The sequence below is a fragment of the Phascolarctos cinereus genome, unplaced genomic scaffold, assembly GCF_003287225.1.
Source record: "Phascolarctos cinereus isolate Bilbo 61053 unplaced genomic scaffold, phaCin_HiC Scaffold_726;HRSCAF=1367, whole genome shotgun sequence".
NCBI classification, from domain to species: domain Eukaryota; kingdom Metazoa; phylum Chordata; class Mammalia; order Diprotodontia; family Phascolarctidae; genus Phascolarctos; species Phascolarctos cinereus.
In genome coordinates this window covers 27,756,480-27,773,437 of record NW_027556098.1, presented here as the reverse complement: position 1 = coordinate 27,773,437, position 16,958 = coordinate 27,756,480, and the positions used below count along the sequence as shown (strand labels likewise).

Genomic DNA, 16,958 nt, shown 5'->3' with positions numbered 1-16,958 from the left:
GTATCCTTAGCTCTTAAATGTCTTTGCCACAACAGTAGGTACTTAATAAATGTTGATTGATTGATTTGCCAGAGTGATTTGAAGGCTTTGTCCTGCCAGGAGGTCACTAAAGAGGACAGATAATAACTTAATCAGTTAACTTGATTTTAGTGTGGTCAACAATAAATTTTCCATAGCTCTTAATTATATGGTGCTTTAAAGTTTGAAAATGATTTATATATGTTATGTCATATGAACTTCCCAATAAGGGAAGGGAACAAGCATTTATTCAGCAACTGCTATGTGCCAGATATTGTGCAAAGCACTTTACGAATATTAACTTGTTTGAGCCTCACAAAAACCCTGGCAAGTAGGTGTTATTATCATCCCCATTTTACAGTTAGGGAAACTGAGGCAAACTTGGTTAAGTGACTTGCCCAAGGTCATAGAGCTTCTCCCTTACTGGATCTGAATGCTGATTTTGACCCTAGACCTGATTATCTAGGCTTGCTACCACCTAGCTGCCTATAGTTGCCTCAACAACTCTAATCAAGCCACAAGTATTATAAGGGACTGACAAAGGTTAAATGACTTACCTTTGTCATGCAGCTGGTAAGTGTCAGAGGCAGGTTTTAAACTCAGGTCTGCCTGTCTAGAAATCCAGCATTCTACCTGTTACATTGCACTGTCCATGTTAATTAAAGGTTAAGATAACTTATACCCAATTAGGTACTTCCTTTTTAATCTGTTGTCATGAAAACTCTCATAATTACAATAATTTGTTACTGCTGTCCAGCCATAGCATCATAGAATTTAGAGGTAGAAGAGATAATAGAGGTCAGCTTGGCCAACCTTTTACACTTTACAAATGTTCCTTTTACACTTTACAAATGAGGAAACTGAGACCTAGAGACGTGAAGTGATTTGCCCAAAGTTACACTAGTGAAAAGATGTCCAGATCCATGTCTACTGGTTCAAATCCCAGTGTGTATTCTTTTCTATTATACCTTTCTTTTTTACACTTAAAGTGTTACTTTGACACATATTTAGTGTTTTAGAGCTATTTCCCTCCATATTATGTAGCAATGCTAATAAGAGAATAAGACTTTTTTTTTTTTAAGATTTATTCTCTCTGTGGTTCCCCTCTTGTTGCACGTATGCCCATTGGTTGCTATTTCTTTTCTGTGGTTACCTGTTCTATAGTTAGAATCTGTCTGTTGAGCACATGGTACTTCTCTACTGGCTTTGAGTGTAGTTGAAAAGCTGCCTCATTCATTTTTATCTTCGTCTGGCTACTTTCTAGTAGCAAGTGCACTGATCTGTCAAAGTAAACTGAAGAGCTCTCTTCTAGTACCATCTCTGTTGAGGAGCGGTCAGTAACCGTTAGAATGTCTCTGGACTTAGACTTTAAAAGTAAGTATAAGTTTGGGACTGGTTCCTTTGATTTTGAAAAATGATGTTTAAAATGTCTAATAATTTTTAAGTAGGTTTGAAGTTTTTCTTTTCTATGAGCAAATACCTGTAGCCATATTTAATCAGATGGCCTTTATTAAGGATACATTATGAGCATATGTGATTGAACATATGAAATATGGAAATGATTCATAATAGGAAACCAGACTGAATAGAAAATACAAGACAAAGTGAAGAGTTGTTTAAATAGCCATTCAGGGATGTGGTAAATGATTTAAAAGGGAAAGCAATTCTTAGGAATTCACTTTATTCCTAAGAGACTTTATACAAAAAAAAAATGGAATTATTTTAAATGACTTATGTGTTGTGTATACCTGTCATGTTTTTTCAAGATGCCACCCCTACTCTTGTATCTGGGCAGATTGAAATGTTGTATGTTATGTACAGAGAAGTTGCTTGTCATTGAGAGACAGCCTGGGTTCAAGTCCCACCAATGACATATATTGGTGATGTGATCTTAGTGCTATAGGAAGTTCTCCAAGATTATGTGCATCGAAAGAACTGATAAATAGATGTATGTATAGAATGATTTTACTTTTGTATACATACTTGTGTCTATGTAGCCATCTCTAGGGTAAGGAGGAGGAAAGGGGAAAAAAAAGATTGTGTAACAGAGAAGGTGACAACCTGTATTGATTCCTTTTACCAATGAAATCACAGATTCAGTACTTATCCCTACCTTTATATTATAGGGATGCACAATATATGTATGTATGTATATATACACATATACATACATATATGTAATATACATGAATTAAAGTACTCCCTCCTTTCCCCAGTGCCATTGTGGGTAGTGTTTAAAAAATTATTGAAATTAGGACTTCTTTAAAATCTATAACATTAGGAACTTAGAGGGGGTTGTGTGACTTAAAATCCATCAGTCTGCTTTTCTTGATTAGTGTTTGTACTGCTGTGGGTTGAGGGATAGGAAAGATAGGAAATTGGAAAGTGGAACTTTTAAAGAGAAGGTTATTGATGTTTTGATTGCTAGTTTTTCAAAATAAATTTTTAATTCATATTTTATATTCTTATGTTACCTACATTCCAAATTAATTTCTCCTCCTTACCATTTACAGAGGACTAACCATTATAACAAAACATAAAAAAAGAGGAGGGACAGAAACAGCTGAGCAAAATTAACCAAGATATTGTATATTATATGAAATGTTCCACATCCACAGACCCCTTCCTCCCCATCTTTGTGAAGAAATTAGAGAGGGGAAAGATGCCTTCTTCTTTTTCTTCTTTGGATCCAGGCTTCATCATTATGGCTTCATACTATTTGAATTGAGTTGTTGTTCTTCTTTCCATTTTAATTTTTTCTTGTGTATATTGTTTTTCTGGTTTTGCTTACTTTGTATAAGTTCATGTAAGTCTTTCCATGTTATCATCATCCTCATCATTTCTTATAGCAGAGGGGTATTCCATTATATTCACTCATTTGGCCATGTCCCATTGACAAGTATTACCTTTCTCCAGTACCTCAAAAGTACTGCTATAAATATTTTGCTATATATGGGGCAAAATTGGCCTCCTTGGGGCTATGCTATGTCTAGCAATTGAATCTCTGAGTCAGAGAGCGTGGACATTACAGTAATTTTGATCATCAATTAAAAATATTAGTGGAAAAACAAATTTGGCTTCCTGTGGTTTAAGCACATCTCCGATTGAGTGATTCCCTTTAAAATACTTCTGGCAAAAAAAAAAGAAAGAAAAAAGTAAAAAGAATACTTCTGGCTAGAATGAATAAGAGAAAATACACCTTTAATGCTCTTAAGTGAATTGTTAACAAAAATAAGAACTCTCACTATTTTGAAAAGGATTGATTAGTTCCTAACCACAAGGACATCTGTGGTTAAAACAGAAATACTGCTCTCAGTAGCAGGAGCAAAGATAGGTAAATTTCATACTTTCTCTTCTTTCTGACCAGTTTATCTGGCCCTTGTCTGATCAACAGTTTTCCAAATTCTCTTTGAGGTACTGGAGAAGGGGGAAAGGGAGAGGAAGCAGCAGAGGAAACAAGAGCTATCTTCTCTCTTTCCCTTGAGGCTGGGACTTTAGAAGAGACCTATAATCAGTTATGAATGCACTGAAGCTTAGATATCTGATGAATGAGTCATATGTTTCTTCTTCATTTTAAAAGCAAGCTCTTAAGTGTTGAGATGAAAGTAGTACATATCTAAAAACTGTAAAATACGTTTCATCTACTTCCACTTCTGTTTCCTCTTTTTAAAGGTGAAGAATTGTTGGAAAATACCTGGAACAGGCTCTTTTTCTTCTGATTATTTTCTGTTTACTTTGTCTCTGAATACCGTGGTTACACTCATGGTAAACTTAAAATACGAGACAAAATCTTTTACTTGAAGGGGTGTATCGCTTACACTTGCAACACTGAGGTTGAGAGAGGATTGTTTGTCGTTGGTTTGACATTTAAGTTAAATAAGTTAAATCATGACCTGTTGAGACAGACAACTCTTAGTTTTTCATGTCAGTGAGGAAAAGGGTTAGCAGTGATTATTCAAACACAAAATAAAAAATACAGCTTTGTTTACTATTTTCTTTCTTTTAAACAAGACTGTGAGATACACAGACATTGACCCAAAAGCACAAGAAATGCCACATTGGTGGTATCATGTGGTAGAAAGAGGCCTAGATTTGACATTAGGAATTCTCTTTGAGAACTGTCTTCTACTTACCAGCTGTGTGGTCTTCAGTCAGTTACTTTACATCTCTGAGCTACCCTTTCCTCATCTGTAAAGGAGAAGTAATAATATTTAACTCTACCTACATCACAAGTTTGTTGTGCTGACTTTGTAAACCTTGAACTGCCTTGTTGTTATGAGGAGACATTAACATTGAAATTTATGTGTTTTTTTTTAAAGTGCTTTGCATACATTATCATATAATGAAAACCTTGTAAGGTACATATTGGGCCGCAAAGTGGGGCCATAGTGCATGGATCACCAAGGCCTCCTTGAGTTCAAATCTGACCTCAGACACTGCTGTATGACCTTGGGCAAGTCACTTAATCCTGTTTGCCTCAGTTTCCTCCTCTGTAAAATAAGCTGGAGAAGGAAATAGCAAACCACTCTAGTGTCTTTGCCAAGAAAACCCCAAATAGGGTTACAAAATATGACTGAACAAGGGATGTACTATAGGTGTAATGTCTCCCTTTTACAGATGAGGAAGGCTTACAAAGATTGTCATCACAAAGCTAGCTTCAAACCTAGATTTTCCTGACTTTAGGTTCAACATTGTCTCTATTCTGACAGGATCATATATTGAAAAGAGTAGGTTTGGAGTCATAGTTCAAAGCCTGTGTACTCTTTATTTACCTCTGTGACCTTGGGTTAGTCATTTAACTTCTCTGATCCTTACATTACCTCTCTAAAAAAGAAAGATGCTAAACTGGATGATTTCCCAAGATTCCTTCCAGCTGTGATCCTATGACTTTTTCATCTCAGTAGTGTATATCTGAAATGGCATTGAGTCATAACTTGTGGGAGAGCCAAGTTGCTATCATTCAAACACATTGCAAGGTTAGAGACTACCCCAAATATCCGTAACTTAAAAGCTTGTTATAAATTTATCACACTTAAATTTATGTAAATACTTCTTGCACCTATTTATATTTTCAGTCTGTCCCCTTCTTGCGCCAAAGGATTCTATGTTTGTCACCTATTATATATAGTAATGCATCCCTTTTACTGAAATTACTGCTTTTTAATGTTTTCAATTAGCAAAATTTATTTTTTTTCTCTCTCCTAGCTTTACTACCCTTTTGAAAAAAAAATTGAAGAAAAAAAGTAAAACAAATATGCGTAGCTAAGTAAGACAATTCCCTTTGAGGCTGCAACCAAGAAAAAACCACACACACACATTTATCACGTCTCTACATTTCATTATAGATTCTCTGCAGTCCTTGTTGGATATTACATTGTTCAGAGTTCTTAATTCTGTCAAAGTTGTCTGCCTTTAGAATATTGTTATTCTGTTCTGGTTCTGCTTACTTTATTCTGCATAAGTTCATACAAATCTTCCAGTGTTCTCCGAAACTATCCTTTTCATCATTTCTTCCATTATATTCATATACCATAATTTGTTCAAACATTTCCCACTTGATGAGTTTCCAGTTATTTGTTGCTACAGGTATGGGTATACTATGCTTTTATTAGAAGTTTGGGGAAATTGATTTAAGCACTTCATAATTAAACAGAAAATATTATACTGCCCATTCCAGTAAATAATGCCCAACTGAGAATGTCGGGTTGTATTGAAGAGCACAGAAAGAAGGGAGAAGATGCTCCTGTTTTAATTCATTCAGAAAATTGTCATTTTAGCTGATACAGAGGAAGCAATGTGTTTGGGTTTCGGTCATTGCGCCATTTCCTTTACTTGCCTTTTTGTGGGAATACTGTTGAGCAGTAAAAGGAACCAACAGGCCACAGCATAGATAGCTTCCTCCCTAGTGATAAAAGCTGGGATGTGTTCCACCCATTGCCCTTTTAATGTATTTTTACCCTTTGGATTCTGTGAAACTATAGTGATCAAGCTTGGACCTAAGAAAGAGAAATGAAAAGGTACCTTTCCTCCCTCCTTTAGAGGGGAAGGGGACTACAGCTATGGGATGTTGCATATAATGTCAGACTCTTAAAATATCTTGGTAAGTTTTATAGAACCTTTTTTCTCTCTTTTTTTATTTTTCTCTCTTTTTTTTCTCCTTTCTTTTTAAAGGGATGACTCTTTGAGAGAGGAGGGAAATGGGGAAGGGAACCAGTTGGAAATGAAGATGATATAAAAACAAAAGATATTTTAAAATTTATTTTAAAAAAGTCTTACTCAAGGAAAGCTTTGAATTTGAAGGCTCATCATATGTGACTTTTGGTAACTATTAAAAATCAATAGTCTATTAGAAGTCGTAATAGCTACTTAGTAGACTGTAAGCTTCCTGAGAGTAAGGACTGTGGTTTGTTTAGTTATTTTTCATCTTTCTAGCTTAGCATATAACACAAATCTAAACTTTTCGAGTGAAATTAGACTTTATTATGGTGAGTGAGTTGTCCTGGCAGTTACTTTTACAGCTGCCCTCATATTGTTCTTTAGGAGAACACAGCTGCTTATGTCTGGCCTACTTCCCATTTCTGTGAAAACAAATGAATATTTACCACAGACAATAGGCAAAGAAAGGTGCCTTAATTGAGTAATGAACTAGAAATAGAGAAGCAGCAAGTAAACAATATGATGATATGCCCAAACGTACGTCATCCAGGCACATCCGGGAGTTACTGTGTGATTGCATTGCACTCTGGGGAATGTTTCTTAAAAATTTGGCTGTGTAAATTGGTCATTATACTACCATTTAGGTTATTAAGTTTCTTCCTGTGTGCCAGGTATGAATGGGTCATTTTTTAGCCTTCCTTCCTTACCAAAACCAGGATTAGAATTAAGGTTACTTGTGCCTTCATTTATTGCTGAATTTCCTAAACTATGTTGTAAATTGCTTATACCCCAAACTTGTAGAATGCAGAAGGTTACAGATGAAATAGGACTTCTGTCCTATTAAGCACTTGCACTATTCCAGCATGGGTAACAGTCTCAAATCTTGGTAAAAGCTATATATATTTTCCCCACCAACATACATTAACAATATAGGAAAAGAGAGGATTGATGAACTAAATATTAGAATTGAAAATTAGCTAATAAATAAACCTAAAATAAGCACAAAAGAGATTTTTTTTAAATTAGAGAATAGATAAACTGGAAAGCAAAGACAAAAAAACCTGTAGAAATCAACAAGATAACAAGTGAATAAGGTGAAATTGCAACAAAACCAAATGAAATACAAAGAATATCAGACCTTAAACACAGTTACAAATAAAAATAAAGAAAAATAGCAAGAACATCAGAACATATATGCAATTACATGCTAACAAAACTGAGAGTATAAAGAAAAATAGAGAAATACCATCAGAAATACACAAACTAAGAAACCAAATAGAGATCATAAGTAACCCAATTTCAGAAAAGGAAGTAAAACTATCTGTAAAGGAACTGCCAAATAAAAAATACTCCTGATCCTTTTATTCTTTCAAACTTTTAGAATTAGTACCAATACTACCCACATTAATCTCAGAAATTGAGAAAGGAAGCACTCTCTACCAGATTCCTTTTTTGAGATGAATATAGTCATACCTAAAAAAGGAAAGGATAGACACAGAAGAGCTATAGACAATATCATTAATACATTTGAAAATCTTTAAATAAAATTCTGGCAAATTGCTGTGATTCATCTAAGATATTATTAATTATGAACAAATTGGATTTATACCAAGGATGCAAAGATGGTTTTAAGATTAGAAAAACAATCCACATAATTAATCATATTAAATCAAAAACATGCAAAAGTTATATGTTTTAGCCATGCCTTCTTTGGTTTTCATTACTAAGAAACATACCCAGTAGGAGGATTTGTAGTTTCATTGTGAAGGGATTGAGGAAAGTTGATTGAAGAAACCTTTGTTACTTTCTGTGATTTTCCCCCTCTTTTGGCAAATTTTGAACATAAATATGTATCCACTTTTCAAAATCAATGAGTTTATTCCACTTAGAAGGTATTGTGGTGCTATAGATAGAGCAAGAATAATAGATTAGGAGTCATAGGACCAGGGTTCAGATCTCACCTCTGCTACTCAATACCTATGCAACATTGTGTACAATAATGCATGTTACTTAATTTTTACTTACAAGTTACTTAACCTTTCTTGTCCCCAGTTTAAACTAGACTGTCTTTGAGGTCCCTTCCAGCTCTAAATCTTTGATCCTGTGGATAAAAAAAAAAGCGTATTTCCTCAACCAGTGCTCACAATCCCTCATCTGCATCCCATATGCAATATTATCCTTCACTCTTTTCTTTATCTTTGAAGGGTAGAGTGCAGGTTACAAGGTCATGTGGGCAAAGTGATCAAGTGAGTAACTTGTCCTACTTGGGTGGATTGGAGAATTGTGGCTATCAGTTAGCTCTGTGTGCCTCCTTTATCATCACCTTCAAAAGTGGGATTGTCTCTTGTGGCTGTGGCATCAATCACATCTCTTTCCTATTCATCTCCTCAAAGTAAATTACCATAGTTACAAAACTAAGTTTTTGGCAAATGAGATGGACTACATTACAGTAGGTGAGCAACAAAGGATGGGCAAAAACAAAGGAATTTTTAGAAAACTTGCCCCAAACTACATCAATACATCCAATTCATGTATGATATCAGGAAGATGAGTCAATGAAAGTTAAAAAGTCAGGTAACGTGCCTGACCTTTTCCATTAATCTTGTCATCTCAGGTCCTTACGCTCTTGTGCCTGTTTCATGATATTTGACATTGAACATTCTGCTTACTTTATGAGGGCATATAGTGAGCATTGATTTATTCATAATAAAGGCATCCTAGCCCCTTACCTTTAAGGTACAATTTAAGAACAGTCTGGGGATCCATGCCTTTTTAACTTTCATTGACTCATCTTCCTGATGTTGTACATGAATTGGATGTATTGATGTAGTTTGGGGCAAGTTTTCTAAACATTCCTTTCCACCTCCCTATCAGGGAGTCAAGCCCTGGTCTCTGAGTGACAGGATACCACTCAGCTGTCTCTCTCAAGAACTTTGGAATTGACTGCGTGACATGGGGGACACTGGTACAGGACCATCCATCATGACATACCTACCTCAAATAAGATGCTGTGCTCTATAAGCAAAGCAGAATTGACGTGGCTCAAAAGAAATGTGAGAATCTACCCCAAATGTTCATATGGACTATTTGTGCACAACTTGTGGTAGAGCATTCTGAGCTTGTATTGGTCTGATCAGCCACAGTCGGACACACTGTAACTTGACTTTAACATAATGATGCCATTTTGGTGCTCTTTGATAATGAAGGACAACAATTATCACTATAAAAATTCCTTTGTGTTTTGTCTGCCCTTTGTTGCTCACCTGTTGTATTATAGTAGTTCTCATTTGCCAAAAGTTTAGTTTTCCCCACTTTTGCTTATTGAGATGAGAATGTATCCAATCCCTGATTTTTAGGTTGTGCTCCAAAAGCATCTATATAAGTGCTTCACTGTAGGTCATTAGTTTGGAGCTCAAAGCCATGTCCCACAGAAACAGGTGTTACAAATACTTGTAAAATGTGAATCAGCTCACAAAAGTCTATTTAATCTTCAATGTCTTCGGCTTCTAAGGTGGGGGGGGCAGCTAGGTGGCGCAGTAGATAGAGCACTGGCCCTGAAGTCAGGAGGACCTGAGTTCAAATCCAGCCTCAGACCAAACACTTGACACTTACTAGCTGTGACCCTGGGCAAGTCACTTAACCCCAGTTGCCTTAAAAAAAAAAAAGCAGCCTAGGACTGTATGAATGTGGGACTGTAGAACCTAATCACCATCTATAACAATGTGTCTCTCCCTTCCAAACCTGCCATGGACTTTCCTAGTGATAGATCCTGAGTAAGGAGCTCAAGTCAGGTGGGCTCTGGGGTAAGGGAAGAAACTTTGAAGGGAGAAGACAAGGACTGGTCGGTAGTCATGAAAGCCTCAGGAGTAGATTAGAAGCTGTGGGAGAATGGAGTCCTCCATCTGTGGGAAATATACCTCCCACAAGAGACTTTTTTGTCCAGCCTGGTTTCCTGTCAACTACCTCTTCTTTTGTTCCTGCGAAGCTCCAGGGGTTCGTCTTCTAACTTCCCTTTCCATAGGTTCAACTTACTGCTCCTAGTTAGGATGTTTCTACTTATCTGGTCTTATTGCAGAAGAGAATACAGCTTGTCTGCTGTGTTCTAGCTCCCGAAGCCAAGATCCGATACTTTTGAGATTTTCCAATTAGTCAGGCAGCAAGTATTTATTAAGTGCTTTACCACTAGCTCTGGAGGTACAAAGACAGAAGTGAATGAGTCCCTGTCCTCAAAGGGCTTGCATTCTGTTCAGGGAGAGAGCATATACGTTATAAGCATAACCAAAACAAGTACACAACATCATGGCAGCTCGGCAGCTCAGTGAATAGAGTGCTAGACTGGTGTCCTGAAGATTTCAGTTAAAATCTGACCTTAGACACTTATTAGCTTTGTGACCCTGGACAAGTCACTTAACCTCCATCAGCTGCTGTTTTAGCATCTGTAAAATAAGGAAAGTAACCTCAGAAGACTGTTGTGAGGTTGAAATTAGATAATATTTGTAAAGAGCTTTTCAAACCTTGAAGTACTTTATAAATGCTATAATTATTATTCATATTATTAACATTACTCCCAGGTCTCCTCTTTCTAGTAGATGTGCTTATTGTAGCTAGCAGCAAAGAGAGAGATTAGGTCTTCACCTAATTTGATAAGGGGATAAGATTAGGTTTAGGACAGCTAATGGCAACTGGCTAGAGAAGGTGCATAGGAGGGTGAAGGAGTATTGGTGGTTGACTGTTTACCCATTTTTTCCATCTTCCCTTTTCCAGTGCCAGTCCAGATTATATTAATTGTCCCCTGGACCAGCCCTGGGATAATCATAATCATAAAAATAATAACTCACAGGCATTGTGCTTATGTGGATAGGGTGGAAGATTTGAAGTCAGGAAGATTAGACTTGGAATACTGTTGCAGATCATTACTGCCTACATGACCTTGAGCAATTCACCTCACCTTTAGTATCTCTCACCTGTAATTTGAGGCTAATACAGAGTGTCTCAAGTCTTAGTGAAGTTTTAAGCTCTCTTTTAAGCTTTGAGATATTAAATCTGCACTACGACTTTTGGGACATCCTGCATAGCACCTGTCTCATGATGTTGAAATGAAGACCAAATAAGATGATGTGTAAAATGCTTTGCAAAGTGCTATATACACATCAGCTGTTATTATTTCTATGGTGCTTTATTTTAAGACACTTTCCTCACAATTCTGTGAGATAGCCAAGGCAACAAGCATTTTCTAAGCACTTACTTTGCCAGGTCCTGTGCTAAACAGGGGGAATGCAAGTACAAGTAGAAAGACAGTCCCTGCCCTCAAGATGCTTACAGTTAAATGGGGAAAAACAACTTGTAAAAGGAAAAGGAGAGCCAAGATAAAAGTCTAAAGAGTCAGGAGTGGAGCCTGAAACAGAATAAAGATATGACTGGTCTGGGCATTGTCCTTAAAATGGTGACTCTGAAAGGAACCGGCCAATCATAGAGAGGGGGGCCTTAGGGGCAGAGGGTACTTCCAGAATGAGAAGTCCAGGGATGGGGCAGACCTCCAGGATGAGGACACATGGTGAAGAGAGGATGAGAGTCAGAAGTGGAGCCTGGAAAGAGGAATCAAGATAGGCAATATGAAGAGAGCTTGAGGTAGTGGACAATTCTAGGCAGAAAATCAAAGAGTGAAGGGGAATTCCTTTTCATAGTGGCCATTTGTACATAAACCAAAGACTATTGTCATGTTTTATAAGGAATATTCTTCTTAATTCCTCAGATTTGGTGTTTTTGGCAGGCTTGGTTTTTTTTGATAGGATCAAGGGAGCATATATCCTCCCTCCCTCCCTAGGTGAACGGTTGTGGCTATGCTGAATCAACTCAGTAAGCTTCAAGCGATTTTCCTCTTTCATAAGTTGATGTCATTTCCACTGGTTCTGGATTCAGAAAATTTGGGTTCAACTCTTGCCTCTGTTCCATACCATCTTTGTGACCTTGGAAAAGTCATTTAATCTCCTTGGGGTTCAGTTTCCTCATTCCTGGTAAAATGAGGAAATTATCTATCTGATGTCCCTTCCAGTTCTACATCTGTGATTCTGATGTTCTATTTAGATGCTGGTACTGTTTATCAGAAGGTAGAATTCTTATTAAGGAAATCATAGCCAGAACTTTGGAGGCAATTGTTTTTCTTTCCACTGTTTACTTATGAGGCAGTTAGGTTTTGGATTCATATTGGGATTTGAATGCCTGTGTGTTCATGTCTGTCTTTCTTTATGTCTGTCTATCCGGAGGGATTTCAGTTTGAAGTAACTGCAGTTCCAGCGTGATGTATCAGAGACTGACTCAGCTGGGACCCTAGCACCATGTAAATCTTGTTTCTGGTTCATCCTTAGTTTTGAAAAACTCCTTGTGATGACCTTAGAATGAGTCAGGCTTTCAGCTTCTACTTTGGCACTTCATCTCTCTTGCTAATCTGAGATGAATTGAGCCTCTGGAATCTTTATTTTCTTGTTACATTACTAGAACTTGAAGTTAAGTGACTTAGGAAACATAATACACTGAGACTGTAGGGGGAATTAGTGCATTTCTGCAAACCCTATCTTATCTAAACATAGAACTCCCATGACTTGCTTCTTTTTCCACTTATGTAACATTTGTTCTGCTATATAACATATGCTGCATAAAATCATACCACATTGATTGGGATGGAGAAATCTGGCTCTTTGTTTTCCTTTTGAAAAGCCATTGATAGAGGCAGCCTAGAAGAATTTCTAGATCAACAAAAACTTGTTGCTTCACAATGTGAAGCTCTTTAATGCTTTCCTTAGGATTATCCTGAAGCTTTAATTTCCCTGGAAACTTGATGCTCCAGGCACAAGAGAGTAATAAATAAACTTTGAATTGTGATATCAGTTCTTTTATAGACAAAAGCTAGGACATTAACTTACATATTAATTCATGTCAGTGAATGTAGGTGCCACACTAGGTTATGTAGTCAGTCAAAACATCTACAGTGTTCTGAGCACTGTGCTAAGTGCTGGGGATACAAAAAGAGGCAAAAGACAATCCCTGCCCTCAAGGAGCTCACAATCTAATGGGGTAGACTGCAAGCAATCAGATATGTACAGACAAGTTATAAACAGAGTAAATCAGAAATAATTAGGAGAGGAAAAGCATTAGAATTAAGAGGATTGGGAATGACTTCCTGTAGAAGATGGGTCATCTTGACCCTGGATATTTTCTTTCTCCCAAATTACATGGAAAGGGAAATGCACAAGTCAATTCAAGTATTTGTGAAATATCTACTAAGGGTTCAATGTTTTTAGGCATTTTAGATGATACCAGTAAATTAGGCAATGGGTTTCAGATTTTGAAATCTAGATAGGAAGGAAATAAGATACTTGAGCAGTTATTTTTATAAAATCATGTTAGATTTTGTGAAACTGACTTTACATCCTGTAAGTACTATGTAAATGTAGTTATTACTATTCTTTTTTATTATTTGGAAGGAACAATGAAACCAAAGTCAGAGAATCCAGGTTCCAATCCTACCTCTGCCACTGCCAAAGCCACTGTGTGACCCTGGGGGAAGTCATTTCACTTCTCTGGAGCCCTGTTGCCCTCATCTGTATGAGGTGCTTGAATTAAATGGCCTCTCAGGTCCTTTCCAGTGCTAAATCTATGAGACTTGAGCCAAAGAATTCAGAAAAGTAAAACATTTCAGATAGTCATTCTCTTTTGGAGCCAGGCCACCTCATTTCTATTGTCAGTACTGTGTGACCTTGGACAAACCATTCATGTCTCTGGGTTTCATTTTCTTTATTTGTTAAATGAAGGAGGGGAAGATGGAGTAGGTGATTTTTAAGATCCCTTTCCAGCTCTAATAGTCTCTATGAGATTGACTTATGAATTAGAAATCTAAGGTGTAAGTTACAGGGCTCTATTGATGCTATTAATTTTGGAAAGCCTGTGGAGCTAAGCAGTCAAGAATGATTTCTGTCCATGGATGTGGTACCTTTTTATATAAATTTTGGCAACATAGGAATACTTGGAGTCCCCAGTAGCTCCTATTGTAACCCCAGATGGCAGGTACTTGCCATGACCCCTTGGAGAGACCCAAATTCCTTCCACAGGTGCCCATTTTCCTTTCCTGAGGGTAATTCTTTGCCCGATCTGGTGCTAATGGTCTAGCATTTGGGAGTGTAACACTTCAATGCTTTGATGTTCCACATAAAGTAATTTTCTTAATTTTCCTTCTGTCAAGGAGATCTGGTAGCTCTGCTATTTTATAGACTTTGCAAATATTTTTCATTTGGTTAAAGCAATTAAAGCTGCCTCCTGTTCCCTTCCTCTCTGGAAGAGTTTCCAGGTATGCAGTTGGCTCTCACCCTTTACCCATCTGTTTCACAGAAAAGGACTTGGGAGAATTTTCTTAGTTAATGTCACTATTTCTAACTGAAGTGTAAATTGTTACAGGGTTGGAATGCAATTGGAATTCCTTACTTCAGAGGTTCTTAACCTGGGATGTGTGAACTTGTTTTTTTTTTAAAGAAATATTTTGATAACTATTTCTATATAATTGGCTGCCTTTTGTAATCCTATGTAATTTGCTTTAAAATATATACATTTAAAGACATTATTCTGGGAAGAGGTCTTTAGGCTTCACCAGAATGCTAAAGAGGGGTGCATGACACACAAAAAGGTTAATATTTATTAATATTTATTTTGTGCCTACTATGTTCAGCACACTGATTTGGGTGATTGGGAGAGAAATACAGAACAATATAAGACATGGCTTCTGCCTTCAGGGAGCTTTTAATGTAACTGGGAAGACAAAACATAATACCATAAAAATTAAATAACAATTTAAGATATCTAGAAAAGATTAAGCTGACAACACTCTAGAAGTATCAAGTTCAACCACCTCATTTTATAAAATATTAAACTATGGTCCAGAGAATTTAAATGATTTGTGCAAGGTCATAAGGGAACCTACGTCTCCTAACTCCAACCAAGGGCACTTTCTACTGTCAATGTACTGTCTCGTTCACACTTTTGAAAAGGAGTAATTTAATTCAGCGAACATTTGCTAAGTGCCTACTGCATTCAAGGCATGCTGAGTTCAAGGATAAAAAGTGGATATAGGAGTTTATTGTAAGTTAGGATGAGGTGAGAATTGCACAAATAAACTTGATACGAAAGAGAATGTGATGAATACAAAGAAAAGTTCCCAGCAAAGAGCTAAAATAAATTTGAGAAGATTGTCAAATGAATTGTATAGGTAATAATTGATGGCAACTACAAGCTAAGATGTGTAGAAAAGGGACTCTCTGATGGGGAAATGATTTCTGCAAGACAACCTTCTGCCCACTTGGATTTTTCTATTTCTCTCATCTAAACACAGAGCCCAGTGTCCTCTGCCTTTTTAGATGATGATAAATACTAATGGAGTGCTCCCTTTGTATCTCTTTCACCTGTCCTGTTTGGGACTCAGTCAACCAAAGAACAGACCAGACTGAGAAAGGCTGGGATCTGGAGACCTGCAGAGACAGAGCAGGTGATCTGGGAAAGCCTAGGAAGAATTTTTTTTTAAAAAAAAGAGGACCAGGCAAGCAGGCAGTCATCAGGAAAGTCACTAGAAACCCCGAAAGCTGGCTGGACCCAATTATAGGGACTGGCATTCAAAGAGTAGGATTCTAATTCCCTCAAAGGGACTCGGGGCGGGGTAGGGGAAGGAAGATAGCTCAGTTCTGGAGGGTCTAAATTATTGAATAGAGAAACAACTCAGACATAGGGGAAATACAGGGGCTGGTTCTGGAAACTTGAATGTGAGGATGTGGGTCTCATTTGCAGGTTTACTAAGAAGAAGGATACAAAAACAAGATTGTTTTTACTCAGCAGGTGAACTACTGGCTTAGGACTTCTTATTTTTCCATTTCTCAGGGAAAACATGGGAACTAAAGTCTAGGTGGTAGGGTTGGACCAGTGGATTGGGACTGAACATCCCCAGCTGGCAAAGTTAGAAGGCTACAGGGATGGAGAGCTAACATCCTCAGCTTTTGTATGTGTTCATCATCTGACCTATTGTAACATACAGAGAAACCAGACAAACTGAAAAATGTGGAAGTATTTTGTTTCTAGTCATCTTTTGTAGTATCTTATGGACCTATCAGTAGAGGGCCAAATGAGGAGCAGATGGGGTTCCCACAGGCAAGATCTATGCTTTAAGAAGAAACAGGTTAGGTCCAGCAGGACATTTCAAACAAACATAGTGTGTGAGCTGGCCTGGTTTGTTACTTTACCATGAGGGGAATTTTCCAACTGATAGTGTTGCTTGGCTGTCATTCAAACTTGCCATAGCTTCTTATTTGAGATAGGAATCTGCCTTGGATATCAAGCATACCCAGCTGTAACTACTAGCTTCAATCTTCTTTAAATAAGAGAGAAGAGGAGGCAACTGGTATGTGGGAATCTTGGGACAGAAGTGGTACTAACATTGTACCCTCAAAGAAGTCAAGAGAAACACAAAAAAGGAGGTAGAGTTTTGCCACTGTGAGTCATTTTTGTCCTGTTTTTACTGGTTCTTTCCAAGTTCATTTTCTTTGCTGAACCAAGAGCTCTGCTCTATCCCCACCAAAGGCATCAAGCATAATACTGGAATTGAGTGAATCAGAATGGAGCGATAACTTTGCATAGTAGAACCAAAGAAACGGGTAAAGGCAAGGTTGTCTGGGCATGTCAGACTAGATGTATATATAGGATGGATCAGTCTGGGACTAGTATGGCAAACAGCATGGCAAATACTACTGTAC

The 16,958-nt window shown here is 37.3% G+C and overlaps 1 protein-coding gene across 4 annotated transcripts in view; it reads left to right on the top strand.

Moving 5' to 3' along the window:
* The window catches only part of JADE3 (jade family PHD finger 3), a 201,285-nt gene that overhangs the window by 74,509 nt on the left and 109,818 nt on the right, over positions 1–16,958 (top strand). For 2 of the 4 annotated variants that reach the window (XR_013482759.1, XM_078146310.1), the window contains exon 1: positions 1,274–1,392. The exons of the other annotated variants lie outside the window; for them this stretch is intronic. Coding sequence is in view for 1 of the 2 variants with exons in the window: in XM_078146310.1 (XP_078002436.1) it covers positions 1,368–1,392 (25 nt within the window). In the remaining variant the exon portion in view is untranslated. Of the gene's footprint in view, positions 1–1,273; positions 1,393–16,958 lie in introns of those variants that run through there. 4 annotated transcript variants of the gene reach the window in all.